The 20,352-nt window shown below is 38.5% G+C and overlaps 1 protein-coding gene across 15 annotated transcripts in view; it reads right to left on the reverse strand.

Annotated features, from left to right (window-relative positions):
- SFMBT1 (Scm like with four mbt domains 1) overlaps positions 1-20,352 on the reverse strand; it is a 150,833-nt gene that overhangs the window by 65,381 nt on the left and 65,100 nt on the right. For 13 of the 15 annotated variants that reach the window (XM_015130702.3, XM_077993138.1, XM_077993131.1 and 10 more), the window contains one exon: positions 1,050-1,203. The exons of 1 other annotated variant lie outside the window; for it this stretch is intronic. In XM_015130702.3, the coding sequence (XP_014986188.2) occupies positions 1,050-1,077 (28 nt within the window). In that variant the 5' untranslated portion in view covers positions 1,078-1,203. Of the gene's footprint in view, positions 1-1,049; positions 1,204-7,682; positions 7,868-20,352 lie in introns of all 15 variants that reach the window. One more of the 15 variants, XM_077993130.1, reaches the window with a different exon arrangement.

The following is a 20,352-nucleotide window of genomic DNA, read 5'->3' on the forward strand; positions in this document are numbered from 1 at the left end:
AATAGATGAATGGTTAACCGAACTGTAGTACATTCATGACTACTCCACCACAATAAAAAGGAACAAACTGTCAATATACGCAAGAGCTGGGATGGATCTCAAGGGCATTATTAAAGCCCATCTCAAAAAGCCATGTACTGTGTTATTCTATTTATGTAACATTCTTTAAATGACAAAATTATAGAGATGGAGAACAAATTAACAGTTGCCTGGGATTAGGGAAAGTGGGGAGAAGAAGGATAGGTGTGGGAACTCTTTGTGGTGATGGAATACTTCTGTATTTTGACTGAGGGGATGGTTCCAGGAATCTACACATGTGATAAAATGACATAGAATTACACATTCTTTGTACTAATATCAATTTCCTCAGTTTTATATCATATTATAGTAACTAATGAGAGAAACTGGGTGAAAGGAACATGAAATCTGTCAGTAAGTACTATTTTGCAAATTCCTGTGAATGCATAATTACTTCAAAGTAACTAGAAAGTAATCATCAAAATGTTAATGCTATTTTAAAAAAGAAGTCTGTTCATAACATTTTTTTTTCTTTTTTCTTTTTTTTGAGACGGAATCTCGCTCTGCCCAGGCTAGAGTGCAGTGGAGCGATTTCGGCTCACTGCAAGCTCTACCTCCCGGGTTCACGCCATTCTCCCGCCTCAGCCTCCCGAGAAGCTGGGACTACAGGCACCTGCTACCACGCCCGGCTAATTTTTTGTATTTTGTTTAGTAGAGATGGAGTTTCACTGTGTTAGCCAGGATGGTCTCGATCTCCTGACCTCGTGATCCGCCCACCTTGGCCTCCCAAAGTGCTGGGATTACAGGCATGAGCCACTGCGCCTGGCCTTGTTCATAATGGTTTCTTATTTTTTCAGCAAACATTATTAGTAGCCCCTAGTGCCAGGTTCTCTGACAGGTACAGAAGATGGCAATGAAAAACAAGACTTCAAACAGCTTCCAGTTCAGTGGTAGAGAAATAGACAATATAACACAGGCAAGTAATATAATCGTGCATCCTAGAGAATAAATTCTGAGAATAAAACCAATACCTGCATCAAGCTGCTGCTCCCCGTTCATTTCCACAGCATATAGGCTATATCCTCCCAACACAAAGGAAAGGCCTATGGTTCTGCTAGAATCTGAAGATTACTTGCAGGTTTCAAGCATCTGTTCAATGGGTATCCAAGGGTCCAAATGAAAGTGCTGAAAAATGAAAAAGAACACATAAACAGCCTGAAGCCCAAGCGTACTCACTCACTCATAAAACAGGGCACTCAACTGGTTGAGAGATCAGATAAGATAAAAACGTACTGGCAGAACAGATAGGACTGGAGGAAAAAATTGACACTTTCTCTAATTTTGAAGAGTCAGTATGTGTATGTGTGCGCTCATGTGCGTCTGTATGTGTAGAGAATGCACACTATCGAGAATTCGATAATAAATCTAAAACTCACAACAAAGATGCATATGAATCATTACCCTTTAAATTTACATTACCATACTTAGCACCAAGATTCCTATCCACAAAACTCCAGTTCCTAATGGTTTCCTAGGGAGAGGGGGGAGTTAGCTTTCAATGCTGTCTTACACAACAAATATGATTCAAGATTCAGTATTACTTTATCTAATTTTCCATTTCATTTATCTAGAATATTATGCAGAACCATAAATATCAACTGTATTAGCCTACAATTACAAAGAGAATTCCTCCAAAATAAGTTTGGAACCTGCTTATTCTTTTTTTTAAAAAACAGCTTTAGGGTTGGATGCGGTGGCTCACGCCTATAATCCCAACACTCTGGGAGGCTGAGGTGAGAGGATCACTTTGAGCCCAGGAGTTTGGGACCAGCCTCAGCAACAAGGCAAAACCTTATCTGTACTAAAAATACAAAAACTAGCTGGGTATGGTGGTGCACGCCTGTAGTTTCAGCTACTCGGGAGGCCGAGGTGGGAGGATGGCTTGAGTCTGGGGCACAGAGGTTGCAGTGAGCCAAGATCACACCACTGCACTCCAGCCTGGGTGACAGAGCCAGACACTGTCTCAAAAAAAGAAAAAAAAAAGCTTTATTGGGATACAAATCACATACCAAAATTTCCCATTTCAAGTGTACAAATTAATAATTTTTAGTAAATGTACAAAGTGTAACCATCATAATTGAATTTGAGAATATTTCTATTATCCTGAAAAAAAGCCAAATGCCCACTTGCAGTTCCTTCCCATTCCATCCCTAAGCTCAAGCAACCATTCATCTGCTTTGTCTCTACAGATTTTGCCTTTCCCAAACATTTCACATAAATGGAACCATAAGAAATGTGGTCTTTCATACTTGGTTTTCTTTCACTTATGTTTTTGAGGTTCATCCATGTTGCAATATGGATGAATCTATTCTTGCCTTACATACATGTAAAATAATCTAAGATATTATCTTAATATGTGCCTAATAGATTAGAAAGAGGAAATGAAAGGGAGAAAAGAGCTGCTTCAGGAAGGTAGGGCATGAACTAACTGCAAGAGCGACAATACAGAAAACTGTAGAATTGGGATGGGTACTTAACAGCACAGCTTTGGGGGCGATATTCTGCAGGATCAAGCAATTATATACTTCTCAAAAGTTTTGAGTATGTATTAGACCCCCCAGTAAATGATTCTCATAAGCAACTTTAATCATGAAGAAAAAGTTTAGCTTTTAATACATCCTTATATCACTTTTATATATCTGAAAAGGTACCAGCTACCTAAAGGACAATAGCTTAAAATGGGTAGGGATGGCCGGGTGCATGGCTCATGCCTGTTATCCTAGCACTTTGGGAGACCAAGGCAGGCAGATCACTTGAGCCCAGGAGTTCAAGACCAGCCTGGGCAACACAGCAAAACCCTGTCTCAAAAAAAAAAAAAAAAAAAAAAAATATATATATATATATATATAAATTAGCTGGGTGTGGTAGAGCATGCCTGTAGTCCCAGCTACTTGGGTGGCTGAGGCAAGAGAATTGCTTGAGCCCAGGAGGCTGAGGGTGAGGCTGCAGTGAGCCACTGTACTCCAGCCTGGGCAATGGGAGTGAAAGCCTGCCTCAAAAAAAAAAAAGGTGGGGAGGTAAGGAAACCTAGGTTCTAGTGCCAGCTCTACTGATAACTAATAGTGCAATCTGATACACTACCATATTATGTCCATTTTTTATCTGTAAAACAAATAAAGATCTTTTTCAGATTTTAAATTTTCATTTCATAATGAGCGTAGAAAAGTTTTGATAACTATTAAGATTGTGGACATTCCACTTGAGATAAATGCCAGTTATCCCAAATCGTATCACAGAATATAAGCACCGAAACCCACACTTTCAAAGATGGGAACAATTGAACAGAAACTTGAGAGTGATGTTTACGGCTTCTAAATGTGCTCTCTTCCCTCAGTTTACTTTTCTACCCCAAGCCCAAAACATCCAAACTGTATCACTCCACCTACTAATTTATTCATTCCCCATATACTTATCAAACACCAGCTCCTTACCAACCACTACTGTAGGGGATGGGGTAAAGCAATCAAGAGAGATATGACTCCTACTTTCATGGAGCTTATTTTCAACCGGAGGGAAACAAATTAAGCCAACAATAAAAAAATTATTTAAACTGCTATGAAGTAAAAGTACTAGGCGATAAGAAAGAATATAAAGGCAGGTCTAACCTAAAATGAGGTCACTGACAGTGTCCCTGAGAAAATGATACAGCAGCTAGGCAGAAGGGGGAGAAAAGGAGGACTATTCCAGGCACCAAGAATAGAATAAACCAAGGCTCTATGGTGGGAAGGACCTGAAGGCTGCTGTGGCTAGAGCATGTGAACCAATAGAGTAAGTAGCAGATAAAAGATTGTACAGGAAGAGAAGGGATAACAGCAATTAATAATTACTGAGGACTGCCTATGTACTGGGGCACTGTTTTAAGCAGGTTGTTGACAAGTCCAAATTCCTATGGCTCTAATTTAGTAGATAATCTCCACATATAAAGTCTTGACACTTCAGCATGGTTTTGACAGAACGAAGTCAGTGCTAAACAAGTATCTGTTGGGTCACTAGCCTTTGAAGATGTCATCTACCGTTTATGTTCATAAACTCTTGGAACATGCTAGAGTATTTTGTGCAGAGAGCCACAAAGTACAAAAATAATAATGAAACTTCAAAGCCAAAAGGCATGAAGTGGGAGAGATGCAAGTTTTACGTAGCAGAAAGCTACGGTTATGACATTCTTTCAATCTTACATCAATCGTTTAGATTTTAGCCAATGAGCAATCAGTTCATCATCTTAACAGGATCACAAGAAATAGACTGATGAAGCCTTCTGTTGTGGAACATCTGTTAACGCTCTCTCTTTATTGTTAGCCTGCTGTCTTTTTATGCAGTTTAAAAAAAAAAAAAAAAAAAAAAAACCAGTAAAATGTCCAGGAGCTTAGTGTATGAAAATTTAATTCACTTTTCCTTTATTTTCTGTTCATATTAAATTGTTTTACTGTCATTGTTTATTTTATCACTTATTTTGGTATTATCACCCTCTTGTAGTGAACAGAATACACTAAGAGTTACTCATTTAAGGCCTGGTGAGGTGGCTCATATCTGTAATCCCAGCACTTTGAGAGGCCAAGGTGGGCAGATTGCTTGAGGTCAGGAGTTTGAGACCAGCCTGGCCAACGTGGTAAAACCCCATCTCTACTACACACACACACACTAATTAGCTGGGTATGGTGGTGGGCACGTGTAATCCCAGCCATCTGGGAGGCTGAGAAGAGAATCGCTTGAGCCCAGGAGGCTGCGGCTGCAGAGAGCCAAGATCACACCACTGCACTCCAGCTCGGGTAACAGAGCCAGACTCCGTCTCAAAAAAAGAAAAAAAAAAAAGAGTTATTCATTTAAATAAGTGCTTATAAGGCTGGGCCCAATGGCTCACCCCTATAGTCCCAGTGCTCTGGAAGCCTGAGGCGGAAGGATCTCTTGAGTCCAGGAGTCTGAGGTTACCATAAGCAATGATCATACCACTGTATTCTAGCCTGGGCAACAGGGAGAGACCCTGTCTCAAAAATAAATAAGTAAAAATAAATAAATAAATAAATAAATAAATAAATGTAAAAATAAATAAATTCTCATGAATTAACTGATCTGGATCGTAGTCATCTTATTTAATACTTTAGTGAACTAAATAGGTACTTAGATATTTGGAAGGGGTTCTAAGATAATATACTGAAGCCTGAAGAAATGTTAAATACTTCTAAGAAATAGAAATAAAAATTGAAAAAGCAAAGCTAATTGGAAAAAATAAGCTTTCAAGATAAATACTAAAAAAGAACAACTAAACCCCAGCAGAAAAATCAAACTGAATAGCTATTTCATTTTTAAGTGGTAACATCAATATAAAACTACCATGGAATGTTAACAGATTTTTTAAAAGACCTAAAAGTCATCTGAACAACAAATATGTTAGACAAAATCTTCCCCTCCCATCTTGTTGGGTTTTTTTTAGACAAAGTCCCGCTCTGTTGCCCAGGCTGGAGTGCAGTGGCGCAATCTCAGCTCACTGCAACCTCTGCCTCCCAGCTTGAAGCAATTCTCCTGCCTTAGCCTCCCAAGTAGCTGGGATTACAGGCGTGAGCTACCACGCCTGGCTAATTTTGTACTTTTTGTATTTTAGCAGAGACCATGTTGGCCAGGCTGGTCTCAAACCCCTGACCTCAAGTGATCCACCTGCCTCAGCCCTCCCATCTTGTTTTAGATTACACATACAGTCCAACTCTGAGCCTAGTAGTAGTAACCTGGCTTCATGTTAATGCCCTTTGTTTTCAAGGCTAAGATAAACATTGAGTAAGATGAGTGATTACATGGGGAAGTTGCAATAATGCAAGATAAATTTCTGTGGGAAATATCCTCAGCCAAATGATTTAACATATCTGACCTAAGTAACTTTTAAAGGGCTTAGAAAGGACAGGACCTCAGTGTGGTTCTAAAGATCACTGATACGTTCGGTGGTTGGGGGGGAAAAAAAAAAAACTTTAATTCAAAAAATACCAGGCAGTTAGCAAGAAAATTCCTATTGAAATATTTGATTTTGTACACTTATCCCTCAACTCAATAGATACAAGTCCAACAATAATTTCAAGTATGTTGTTAAATATAGTAATGGCAACAATTCAGCAAATTAGATGCTCCATTTTCAGCAGATCTGCAAAGTTAACTCTGACCTTGACAGTGCAGTCAGTGGTAGAGTCACCTTATATTTTCTGTTCCCATTCCCCAACAGGTGTAGCTTTCTGTCGGCCTTTCACTCTTACCATAGTCAACTGTCACTACGTTTTATTTGACTATCTAAATTAAACATTGTCCTTGCATTTGTCAAATGCCAATGTAACTCAGGGACAGAAATCTTCTACTGTTTCATTAAGTTGTTTGTTTCATTTTTATTGTTTTAACCCACCGCTACATGTTTGACTAGAGAGATTAAAAAATAAACTCTGATAAAGTCAAGGTTTTAGTTCAATTTTGAGAGAAAAATCTTAGTCACTCATATCATCTAAATTAAATCTTGAGGCCAGGCACGGCGGCTCACGTCTGTAATCCCAGCATTTTGAGGGGGCCGAGGTGGTGAATCACTTGAGCTCAGGAGTTCAAGATAAGCGTGAGCAATATGGCAAGACTCTGTCTCTACAAAAAGTAAAAAAAAAAAAAAAAAAAAAAATTAGCTGGGTGTGGTGGCACATGCTTGTAATCCCAGCTACTCAGGAGGCTGAAGTGGGAGAACTTCAAACCCAGGGCAGAGGTTGCAGTGAGCCAAGGTTGCGATGAGCGAAGTTTGCACCACTGCACTCCAGCTTGGGTGGCAGAGCAAGACCCTGTACCAAAAAAAAAAAAAAAAAAGAAAAAAATCTGACCCAAACCTTTTCATGATTTTATAAACCCAATACAGGGCAAATCCATCTCAGTTGAATAAACTGGTACTAATAAATGTATAAAACCACTGAAAGTTCTAAACAAAACCCAAACTCAAGAATAACCTAAACTGGAAAAAAAAGAAAACAAAGAAAGTTAAATTGTGGAGCCAATATTTTTAAAGATTTTAGACAACAATGAGAAATTGTTAAGTAAAATATAGCATAAGCATACAATACACCATACATGGCCATTGGAAATTGTGTTAGAGAAATGGTTTTCTTCTCCAAATCCCAATAGGGCATTTTTTTTCTTTCTAATTCTATGGTTGAACCAATAGGCCACTGTATTTGACTTGATAAGCTAATTTTAGAATGCATATAAGCCGGGCATAGTGGCTCATGCCTGTAATCCCAGCACTGTGGGAAGCCAAGGTGAGAGGAGAGCTTCAGCCCAGGAGTTGCAGACCAGCCTGGGCAATATAGTAAGACCTCATATCTCTATGAAAAATTTAAAGAAACAAAATTAGCTAAGTGTGGTGACACATGCCTGTAATCCCAGCTATTCAAGAAGCCGAGATTTTTTTGTTGGTTTGTTTTGAGACAGTCTACTTCTGTCACCCAGGCTGGAGTGCAGTGGCACAATCTTGTTTCACTACAACCTCTACCTCCAGGCTCAAGCAATTCTCGTGCCTCAGCCTCCTGAGTAACTGGGATTGCAGTGTGTGCTACCACGCTCGGCTAATTTTTGTATTTTTGGTAGAGACAGGGTTTTACCATGTTGGCTAGGCTGGTCTTGAACTCCCTGACCTCAGGTGAGGTGATCTGCTCTCGCCTCAGAGTCCCCAAAGTGCTGGGATTACAGGCATGAGCCACGGCGCAGCCAGCCAGGAAGCTGAGAATTGCTTGAGTCTGAGAGGCAGAGTCTGTAATGACCCAGGATCATGCCACCGCACTCCAGCCTGGGTGATAGAGCAAAAACAAAACATAAAATGAAATGCATCTAAAAGAGAAAATGTACAATCCAGCTACATTTTTGTAAAAGATGACATAAGGCAAGTTCCTTCCATCAAAATATTAGGCCAGGCCCAGCAGCTCATGCCTGTAATCTCAGCACTTTGGGAGGCCAAGACAGGAGAATCACTTGAGGCCAGGAGTTCAAGACCAACCTGGGCAGCACAGTGAGACCCCATCCCTAAAAAGAAATTTTTTTCCTAAATCAAAATAGTGTAACATTAGCATAAGAAAAGACAAACATCAATAAAGTAAAATAAAGTTGAACAAAACATATCAATTTTTACGACAGTGCAGTTTGTGATAAACAGGGCATTCCATATAAATCATGAAAGGACACAAACAGTGTTAAAGAATTGCCTATCCATTTTGGGAGGAAAAAAAATTAGAACCTTACTTTATGCTGCCACATAAATAAATTCCAGGTGAATTAAAAGAGAAAAACATGAAAAAGAAGATTCCAAAGAAATTAAAAGAAAACATATGTGAATATGGTTATAGCCTTGGAATAGCATAGAATTCCTTAAGCAAGGAAGCCATAAAATGGATACCTTTGACTAAATACTTAAAACTTTCAACTTGCAAAAAGAACCATAAACAAATTTTTTTAATGAGCTACAGAAAAAACTATCTCCAGCATATATAGCAGACAAAATATTAATAGCCATAATAGCACCTATTAAATAAATAAGACCAAACCTAGTAACATGGACACTTTTTTAAAAGGTCAGATATGAATGATAATTGTAGGGAATGACTGGTAATCACATGAAAATATATTCAACCTCAACAGCTAAAATTTTATTTTTCACCCAGATTAGCAAAAACAAAAGATTAGTAACACTGAATATGGTTGAAGACATGGAGAAATGGAAGCCGTCATTATCAGTTCAGGAGCACAAACGGATATAGCCCTTTTAGAGAGAAATTTTATTCTATCAAAATTTTAACTTGCATTCTCTACAACCCACCAATTCCACTTCCAATATATTTCAGAAAAATATCCAGAGACAATAAGGAAATAAGTAGCACAACAACTTCAAAGAAAGAGTTTAAACTGTCCTCATTTCAGGGCATACACAGAGAAACATCCCCATGTGTACAAAGAAGCAAGAACCAAAATGGTTCCCTGAGCAATGCCTATATTAAGAAAAAACTGGAGGCCGGGCGCGGTGGCTCATGCCTGTAATCCCAACACTTGGGGAGGCCGAGGCAGGTGGATCACAAGGTCAGGAGTTCGAGACTAGCCTGAAAAACATGGTGAAACTCCGTCTCTACTAAAAATACAAAAAAATCAGCCAGGCCTAGTGGCGGGCGCCTGTAATCCCGGCTACTCAGGAGGCTGAGGTAGGAGAATCACTTGAACCCGGGAGGCGGAGGTTGCAGTGAGCTGAGATCACACCACTGCCATCCAGCCTGGGCGACAGTGTGAGACTTTGTCTCAAAAAAAAAAGGAAAAAGAAAAAGAAAAGAAAAAACTGGAAACCTCAGGGTCAATCAATACATAATGGCACATCCACAAGATGAAAGTTAAAAAGAATAAGACAGCTTAGTAAGCATAAAGTTTATGCTGGGGTGATGAAATAAGCTTTGGATTTGGATAGTAGTTTTATATAGACATATACATATAACCTATATCTATATAAAACCGAACAAAAACAAAACTACGTATTTCTACAGGTACACATATGTATATGTGCAGATACCTTTAACATGGTCAGGAAGAATACATCCAAATCATTAACAGGAAATTGAGATTCAGGGCAGGGCAAAAGGGTCTGTTTGTTTTAACTGCATTTGGTAAACTTTTCAAGATAAAAATATACTCATATGTTTACTTCAGTGATTTAAAATTTTAAGACAAAAAAATGCATTTATTGACATGGAAAGCTATTTATTCATTCTTTCAATAAATATTTACTGGAAACTTACTATGTGTCAGGTACAATAAAAAAAAAAAAAATTAGAGATATATCAGTGAAGAAAACAGACCAAAATCTCTGCCCTCATGAAACTTGTATTTTACTGTAAGGAAGAAAGTGTAATACTTTCTCTAAACGTCATAAGTGATAGAGCTGGGGAGGAATGACAGTGTGGGGTGGTTAAATCGGGTGGAGAGAAAGGAGGCTTCATTGAGAAGGTAACATGGACAAAGCCTTGAGGGAGCCATAGAAGGAAAGAGCATGCCAGGAAGAGGGAAAAGCCAGAACAAAGGGCCTAAAGGGAGAGCATGTGAGTGTGAGCTATGTTCCAGGAATAGCAGGGAGGCCAGGGTAGTTGGTGCCAAGTAAGCAAGCAAGAACAAGTAGAAGGAGAAGAGGCAGGAGAGAGGTCAACCTCACACTGCCTGCCACCCCCAGGCGCCTCTGTGAGCACTCCCCACCTACAGCCCTTAAGGAACTACACTTATCAGGTGACCCTGCTCCTCTGGTGGTAACAAAACATAAAGGCAATGTTGGTGGGAATGTTAAAATGATGCAGCCACCTGGGAAAACAGTCTGGCAGTTCCTCAATGTTAAACATAAAGTTACCATATGGCCCAGGATTTCACTCCTCAATATATACCCAAGACATATGAAAACATATGTCCAAACATAAACTTGTTCGTGAATGTTTGTAGTATTATTTATAATAGTCAAAAAATAGAAACAAATCAAATGTATCAACCAATTAATGCATAAGTAAAATGTAATATATATAATATAATGGAATATTATTCAGCCATAAACAGAAATGAAGTACGAATACATACTACAACAAGGATAACCTTGAAAATATTGTACATGAGAAGACAGACACTAAAGGCCACATATTACATGCTTCCATTTATATAAAATGACCAGAATAGGCAAATTCACAGAGACAGAGGGTAGATTGTGGTCGCCAAGGGCTGGCAGAGAAAAGGTAATAGACAACGACTACTACTATGTACAGGGTTGCTTTTGGGAGTATTAAAACATTCTAATATTAGACTGTGGTGAGAGTTGTACTATTCCGCGAATTAAAAAACTACTTAACTGTAAACTTTAAATAAGTGAGTTTTATGGTCTGTGAAATATATCTCAGTAAAACTATAAAAATAGTACTTATATTCAAGGACACAACTATGCTTTTAAATAACTTTTCAAATACAGAAGCCAATGACCAAAAAAAAAAACAAAAAAGAGACAAGATATCTGGGTTACCCTTAGGATATGTAACAGAAGGAGAAAGAAAACAATTTGGCTGTTACTGGTTTGTTATCAGTTAAGGTAATGCTGTGCTTTAACAGATAAATTTCAATTTTCAATTGCTTAATCCAACAGATATGTGTTTCCCACAGAAATGAAGTCCAAACAGGTGTCCCTAATCAGTAGACAACTCTCCACCATATGATTATTCATGAAGCCAAAAGCCTTCCACCACATACCTCTACCATCTTCAACAAAATCTTCACAAATCATTCACTGTAGGGGATCACACATGGGAGGTTTTCATGGGACAGACCTAAAAGCGGTACGTCCCTTCCACCCACATTCCACTAATTAAAATCCAGTCACAAGACCCCATCCAACTACAAAGGAAGCTGTAGACTATAGTGTGGCACTTCCCACCATTAGTAACAGAGTGCTTAAATTAGTACTGCCATTCACCAGAACTTATATTAACAGTAAATAGCAGTTATTTTATTTAAAGGAGGCTCTATGAATCAATAGTAGTGTGTCATGGAATTCTTTGTCAATAAATATTTACTGAGCACATATTATTGCCACACCACATTTGTTCTAGGTGAACAAATATTTTGAAACCTGCCCTCACGAATCTCATAAAGTGTGTAGATAGCCAGCAATACAATAATTACAGTTGAGCCTTGAACAACATGGGCATGAAATACATGGGTCCACTTACAGATTTTTAAAAATAACTATCTCGAAAAAATTTTTGGAGATTTATGACAATTTGAAAAAACTTGCAGACAAACCATGTAGCTTAAAAACATCAAAAAATTAAGAAAAGGGTGTGTTGTAAATGCATAAAATACATGCAGTATTAGTCTATTTTATCATTTACCACTTTAAAATATATACAAATCTATTATTCAAAGTTAAAAAATATCAAAACTTGTACAAACACAGACTGTACATGGTGTCATTCCCAGTCCTGAGAAATGTAAACAAACCTAAAGATGCAGTTTTACATCATAACTACACAAAATTAAGTGTAGTATATATTGTGCTACTGCAATCATTTTGTAGCTATCTCCTGTTGCTATTGCCTTGACCTCAAGTGTTGCGACTATCTGCTTAAAATGCTGTGACACTAATCATCTCCACATGGGCAGTTCGTCTCTCCAGTAAAATGCATAAATAATATCACAATAAAAAGTGATCTCCCATGGTGCTTACACATTTTTCATGATGCTTACTGCAGTACTGTATTTAATAACACCCTAAGACCCATAGAAAGTACCACTAGAGATGCCGGATGTGCTCTCAAGAAGCAGAGAGAAGTGGTGACATCGTAAGAAAAAGCTGGATTACTTGATATATACAACAGATTGAGGTCTACAGCTGCAGCTGCCTCCATTTCAAGATAAGTAAATCCAGCATAAGGACCATTGTTTAAAGAAAAAAAAAAAAGCAAAGGAAATGTGTGAAGCCATCACTGCAACTATGCCAACAGGTGCAAAAACCTTGCATTTTGTGTGAATTACATTTTTATCTCACGTTGAAAATGCAGCTTTTATGTGGGTGCACGACTGCTGTAGAAAGGCATACCTATAAACTTTTGTATGACTTGAGAAGAAGTGAAGTCATTATATGACAACTTAAAGCAAAAGAAAGGTGAAGGAGGCCGGGCGTGGTGGCTCACACCTGTAATCCCAGCACTTTGGGAGGCCGAGGTGGGTGGATCACCTGAGGTAGGGAGTTGGAGACCAGCTTGATCAACATGGAGAAATCCCATCTCTACTAAAAACATAAAATTAGCCAGGCGTGCTGGCGCATGCCTGTAATCCCAGCTACTCATGAGGCTGAGGCAGGAGAATCACTTGAACCCAGGAGACAGAGGTTGCAGTGAGCCGATGCACTCCAGCATGGGCAAAAAGAGTGAAACTCCATCTCAGAAAAAAAAAAAAAAAAAGGTTAAGGATATAAAGCTGGAGGATTTAATGCCAGCAAAGGATGCTTTGATAATTTCAGAAAGTGCTTTGGCTTTAAAATTTTAATAGGAGAAGCAGCTTCTGCTGACCAACAGGCAGCAAATGAGTTCCCCAATGCCATTAAGAAAATCATTGAGGAGAAAGGATTTCCACCTGAATAGGTTTCTGTGGGGTTTTTTTGAGACAGGCTCTTGTTCTGTCACCCAGGCTGGAGTGCAATGGCATGAGCTCGGATCACTGCAACCTCCACTTCCCAGGCTCAGCAATCTTCTTACCTCAACCTCCCTAGTAGCTAAGACTACAGGAACGTGCCACTACGCTCAGCTAATTTTTTTCTTTTTATTTTTTTGTAGAGACGAGGTCTCACTATATTGAACAGACTAGTCTGGAACTCCTGGGCTCAAGCAATCCTCTCATCTTGGCCTCCCAAAATGCTGGGATTTCAGGCATGAGCCACTGCACCCAGCCGGAACAGGTTTTTAATGCTGATGAAAGTGCTCTATTTTGGGGGAAAATGTGCTACAAAGGACATTTATTAGTAAGGAGGAGAAGAAAGCACCAGGATTTAAGGGAGGAAGGGATAGGCTAACTTGACTATTCTGAGCAAGTGCAGTTGGGTTTATAATCAGGACAGCCCGCTAACCCCCACACCTCGAAGGGAAAAGATAAAAGCCAGCTGCTAGTCTTTTGATTGTACAATAAGGCCTGGACAACAAGAACCCTTTTTCTGAATTGGTTCCATCAATGATTTCTCCCTGAAGTCAGGAAGTACCCTGCCAGTAAGGGTCTGCTTCTTAACGTTCTTTTGATATTTGACAATGCCCCCAGCCACCCATGAGTTCAACTCTCCCCATGAGTTCAACACCAAAAGCAATGAAGGGAGTCTACTTGCCCCCAAACACAATGTTTCTAATTCAGTATCTAGATCAGGAGCTCATAAGAGCCTTTAAGGCTCATTACACACATTCCTTTATGGAAAGGATTGTCAACACTATGCAAGAGAACCATGATAGAACATAATGAAAGTCTGGAAGGATTACACTGTTGAAAATTTCATTGTTATAGAAAAAGTCCTGAAAGCCATCAAGCCTGAAACAGTAGACTCCTGCTAGAGAAAACTGTCCAGATGTCCTACATAACTTCACAGGATTGACAACAGAGCCAATCACAAAAATCATGAAAGAGGCTGTAGATATGGCCAAAAAGGTCGGAGGTGAAGGGTTAAGATATAGATCATGGGCCAGGTGCCATGGCTCACACCTGCAATCCCAGCACTTTGGGAGGCTGAGGTGGGCGGATCACTTGAGGTCAGGAGTTCCAGACCAGCCTGGCCAACATGGTGAAACCTCCTATTAAAAATACAAAAATTGGCCGGGCGCAGTGGCTCAAGCCTGTAATCCCAGCACTTTGGGAGGCTGAGACGGGCGGATCACGAGGTCAGGAGATCGAGACCATCCTGGCTAATGCGGTGAAACCCCGTTTACTAAAAAAATACAAAAAACTAGCCGGGCGTGGTGGCGGGCGCCTGTAGTCCCAGCTACTCGGGAGGCTGAGGCAGGAGAATGGCGTAAACCTGGGAGGCGGAGCTTACAGTGAGGTGAGATCCAGCCACTGCACTCCAGCCTGGGCGACAGAGCGAGATGCCGTCTCAAAAAAAAAAAAAAAAAAAAAAAAAATACAAAAATTAGCCTGATGTGGTGGCACACGCCTGTAATCCCAGCTACTCGGGATGCTAAGAAAAGAGAATCGCTTGAACCCAGGAGGCAGAGGTTGAAGTAAGGTGAGATCGCAGCACTGCACTCCAGCCTGGGCGACAGAGCAAGACTCCATCTCAAAAAAACAAAAAAAAAAGATACAGATTGTGGAGAAATTCAAGAGCTAATACACAGCACACTAGAGGAATTAACAGAAGAGGAATTAACAGAAGACGACTTGATGGAGTGTCAATAAGGAAGAAGTGCCAATAAGGAAGAAGATGTAGAAGAAGCAGTGCTAGAAAATAAATCAACATTAACAATCTGGCAGAAGGGTTCGGATTATTCAGGACTGCTTTTATGACAAGATCCCTCTATGATATGGCACTGAAACTAAAGCAAATAGTGGAAGAGGGGTTGATACCTCCTCAGCCTACTCAATGTGAAGATGATAAGGATGAAGACCTTTATGATGATCCACTTCCACTCAACGAAGAGTCAATATTAATATATTTTCTCTTCCTTATGATTTTCTTTGTAACATTTTTTTCTCCAGCTTACTCTATTTTAAGAAAACAGTATGTAATATACAACACATAAAATATGTGTTGATTGACTGCTTATGTTCTTGGTAAGGCTTCTGGTCAACAGTAGGCTATTAGTAAAGTTTTTGAGAAGTCAAAAGTTATATGCAGCTCTTCAGCTGCATGTGGGGTCAACACCCCTGTGTTGTTCAAGGGTCAACTATAATATGTATGTTGAATGGAAACAAATGTTAGGGGGAAAAAAACTGAACAAGGGAGGAGGACAGAGAGTCCTACTTTTAACAAAGTGATCAAAGTCTTAGTTGAGGTAACATGAAACAACACCAGAGGGAAATGAGGAAGTGAGCCATGTGGGTACCTGCCGAAGAATATTCAAGGCAGAAAAACAAAAAGTGCAGTCTCTGAAGTGGGAGCTTGTGTGGCATATCTGAGGCCACAGCGGTTGGAACAAAATGATCACAGCAGAGATGCTATGAGATGAACTCAGGAAGCTATCAGGGAGTCATATTTTACATGAACTTGCAGGCTGCTGTGAAGATTTTGGCTTTGGGGAAGCCACTGAAAGATTCTGAGGAGAGGAGGAACACAATTTATTTTTTAAAAGGATCACTCTGCAGCTATGTGAGAACAAAGCAAGAGCAGAAGCAGGAAGACCAACTAAAAAGACTACAGAATAATCCGAGTGAAAGGTGTTGGTGGCTAGGCCCAGGACAGGACAAGTGAAAAGAAATTTTCAGCAGCATCTGGGCTGACTGAAGTTTCTGCCCTAAGCAACTGGAAGGATAGAACTGCCACTTATGGAAAAAGGTCTGAAGTAGGAATGGTTTGAGGAAGAAAAATTATGATGAGTTTCAGTGCAAAATAGGGCAATATGATTACTTTCCTCACCACTAAAGGTTTGCTCTTGGAGTTTTCAGGAAAATGTTTTCAATCAACAAAAGTGTAATTATTACACCCCTTATCCGTGTAGTATCTCCAATTTATAAGCTTTTTTCACCCATGATGCTTCATCTGAACATAATAAAAAACTATTTTAGACAGCAAGAATGGGGCCAATTCTTTTTTTTGCCCCTTGGGAACCTCCTCGTTGGCTTCAATCCCATCTTACATTTCACCTTCTCCAGGTTTACCAATCAGCCTTGAAGGCACTTCCCCATAGCAATTCAGTAATTTATGCTGCCTTATTTTTAAAAATTCCAATTTCAACACCCACATACTTTCCAATACAGGCACTTCAATGACAAATTTTCTAGCTTTCTTTAATGTATGTCTTTCAATAATCTCAGGCATAAATATTTAAAAATTCATACCATAATGAATACTATATTGAATATAGGTTATATATTATTATAGGTAACATTTATTATATTACCTATATGTTACATATTATATATAATATACCTATGTTATATATTATTATAATATATATTATATACCTACATGTTATATAATACATATTATATGCCTATATTATATGCCTATATATTATATATTATGTTACATACCTATATATTATATATAATATATTATATATAATATATGTTATAATATATAATATATACCTATATATTATGTTATATATGCCTGTATATTATATAGTATTATAACATATATACACCTATATAGTATATATTATAATATATTATATACACCTATATATTATATATAACATATAATGAATACTATACTAAATACTATGTGTATATATATTCATACTATAATGATTCATACTATAATGAGTTTGGAAATCTCAGGCTGACCACCCTATAAATCCCTGGTCCACAGTTGCTAAGTATGACCACTTTGCAGCCCTGCTTCCTTAGCAATTACTGATTAGTACCAGGATATCGAGCACCTCCTCTTTGCCAGATACCAAGATGACTAAATTGCAGTTCTGAAATTATCCTCACTGTACCAAAATATGACAAAAGTATTTAAAATCATTTATTTATCCTTATATTATCTTATAGGCTGGAATGGTAGCTCTTCCAGAGTTCAAATATGATTACATTTTCATCAATTAAATGCTTTATTTATGGGAGCCAGTAACATGAGCACATGTTGAAACAGTATGTCTTTGTTATGATTAAATCAGGAGCTATTTCATTCACCAACATAAGCACTGTCAAAAATTCCTATGGCCTAGTGATGATGTAGTAGCCATCCTAAAGTATTATAAAAAGATTAAAGGAAAAGACCATGTTCAGTTATGAAAAGACTTGAAACTATTCTGTAATTTCATGGTTGCTGTTTCTCAGTTTTCTCATGTCCACACATGAGAAACTTCATTTCAATAGAACAAATGCTTGTTAACCATTTATCAAGAAAAAAGATTGAGTACCTACTATGTATGTGCCTGGCACTTTTTATGTATTGTATGCTAAATAGGCACACACAACACTGTCTGACACATGGTAAGCTTAATATTTAAGTGTTTATTATTTTTTAATGATCTCTTATTTAATCCTAGCTATTCTGCTTAACTCATACAATGAAAACTCCATTTTACAGATGAGGAAAAGTTAACATGTCAGTTCCTATACAGTCATGCATCGCTTAATAATGAGGATATATTCTGAGAAATTTGTTGTTTGGCAATTTTGTCATTACTCAAACATCATAGGGTGTACTACACGAACCTAGATGGTGTGGCCTACTACACAACTAGGCTATACGGTATAGCCTACTGCCCCTAGGCTACAAACCTGTAGACAAATGTAACACAATGGTATTTGTGTACCTAAACATATTTAAACATAGAAAAGGTATAGTCAAAATATGTCATAAAAGATAGAAAATGAGGCCAGGCGCGGTGGCTCACGCCTGTAATCTCAGTACTTTGGGAGGCCAAGGTGGGCAGATCACTTGAGGTGAGGAGTTCGAGACCAGCCTGGCTGACATGGTGAAACCCTGTCTCTACTAAAAATACAAAAATTAGCTGGGTGTGGTGGCGGGTGCCTGTATTCCCAGCTACTCAGGAGGCTGAGGCAGAAGAATTGCTTGAACCTGGGAGGTGGAGGGTGCAGTGAGCCAAGATCATGCCACTACACTCCAGCCTGGGCGACAGAGTGAGACTCCGTCTCAGGGAAAAAAATGAAAGATAAAAAATGGAACACTTATATAGGGCACTTATCATGAATGGAGCTTGCAGGACTGGGAAGTTGTTCTGGGTGAGTCAGTGAGTGGTGAATGAATGTGAACGCCTGGGATATTACTGTACACTACTGTAGACTTTCTAAACACTGTACATGTAGGCTACACTAAACTTGTTTTAAGAATACTTTTCTTCCTTCAATAATAAATTACCCTTAGCTTACTGTAACTTTATAAACTTTTTGAGTTAAAATTTTTTTGACTTTTTTGTAATAAACCATAGCTTAAAATACAAACACTGTATAGCTATACAAAAATATTTTTTCGGTCCACATCCTGTCCCACTGGAAGACCTTCGGGAGCAATAACATGCATGGAGCTGCCATCTCCTTGGTAACAATGCCTCCTTCTGGAATACCTCCTGAACGACCTGTCTGAGGCTGGCTTAAGGTTAATTTTTTTAATAAGTAAAAGGCATATACTCTAAAATAATGATTAAAAAGTACAGTAAACACATAAACCACAAACACAGTCATTTATTATCATGCTCAAGTATTATGTAACGAACATAACTATATGTGTGATGCTTTTATACAACTGCCAGTGCAGTAGGTTTATTTACACCAGCACCACAACAAACATGAGTAATGTATCTCACTATGACTTTAGGATGGCTACTACATCATCACTAGGCTATAGGAATTTTTCAGCTCCATTATAATTGTATGGGACCACCGTCATATATACAGTCCACCACTGACTGAAACACCATCATGCCATGCATGACCGTAGATAGGAAGCAGCAGGGGCAGCATTTGAAAACTCATCTGATTCCAGAGCCTGAGCTCCTTAGTCTTTCTGGGCCCTGGACTTTCCTTGGAGCTCAGAGAATACAAGGATAATTGTGAGGTATGTCTTATACCATAGAGTGATGGACCTAGATGATCTACGCTCAAGTCGTTTTATTCATTCATTCATTTAACTTCTAAGTTCCATACTGTTCTACTTAAAATGGTGAGTAACCAAGAGTCTGGATGGCACCTAGACAGATGCTGCCATCTATAAGCTTCTAAAATCTTATTCTAGTAGGGCCCTAAAACAGATTAATTCATATGAAAGGATAAAAGCTAAAACCAAAACTCTAAATTAATGAACACCTTACTAGTATATACACTAAGAAACTACTTTCTTCACAGCATTGTACAAAGTTAAACCCAGTCTAGATTCAATTCTCTCCAATTCTGTAATGGTCACTACTAGTAGCCTAACAAGTCATTTTCTCTACCTCTTCCTCTTTGCCACTAAATCCCTCATTTGTTCGGGTAACAAAGTTTCATATACTGGATTGTGCCCAATCTCATGCCTCTTTGTTAGGTAACTGTATTCTGAGTCTTCCTTGTGGCCATGTGACCCAGTCCTGGCTAAAGAGAAGAGAAAGTATGCTGAGGAGCTTGTAGGAAATGTATGTTCATTCCTAAGAGAGGCAACATAGTTTCAAAAATGTCTTGAGTTTGTGTAATATCAACAATGTTCATCTGACAGTGGTAATTCTCACTACTCAGGTCAGCAAACACATCACATTAAAATGTTTTCAGCCTATATATTCTACTTCTCTCAGAGTCCATGGCTATTATGTGTCAGGTCCTGTTCTAGGCACCAGTGTAGAATAAGGAACAAATCAGACTAAAATCTCTGCTCCGGAAGCATAGCTGGTACTCAATAAATACTTGTTTAAATAATTACTTGTAAATTCAAATGATTAATAAACTAAAACTTTGATAGAATAAACCACTAATTAGTTCTAAAATAGGTAAGTTTAACTTAAACTCATATTCAGATAATTTTATATACTGAACCTCTGAGACCAAATGATATAGCTAAAAATGTATCTTTTTGACACCAGAAAATATTGAATGTAAAAGGTATTGGCAGGCAATCATACTTACTACAAGAAAACTAGG

Source organism: Macaca mulatta, chromosome 2, assembly GCF_049350105.2.
Source record: "Macaca mulatta isolate MMU2019108-1 chromosome 2, T2T-MMU8v2.0, whole genome shotgun sequence".
NCBI classification, from domain to species: Eukaryota; Metazoa; Chordata; class Mammalia; order Primates; family Cercopithecidae; genus Macaca; species Macaca mulatta.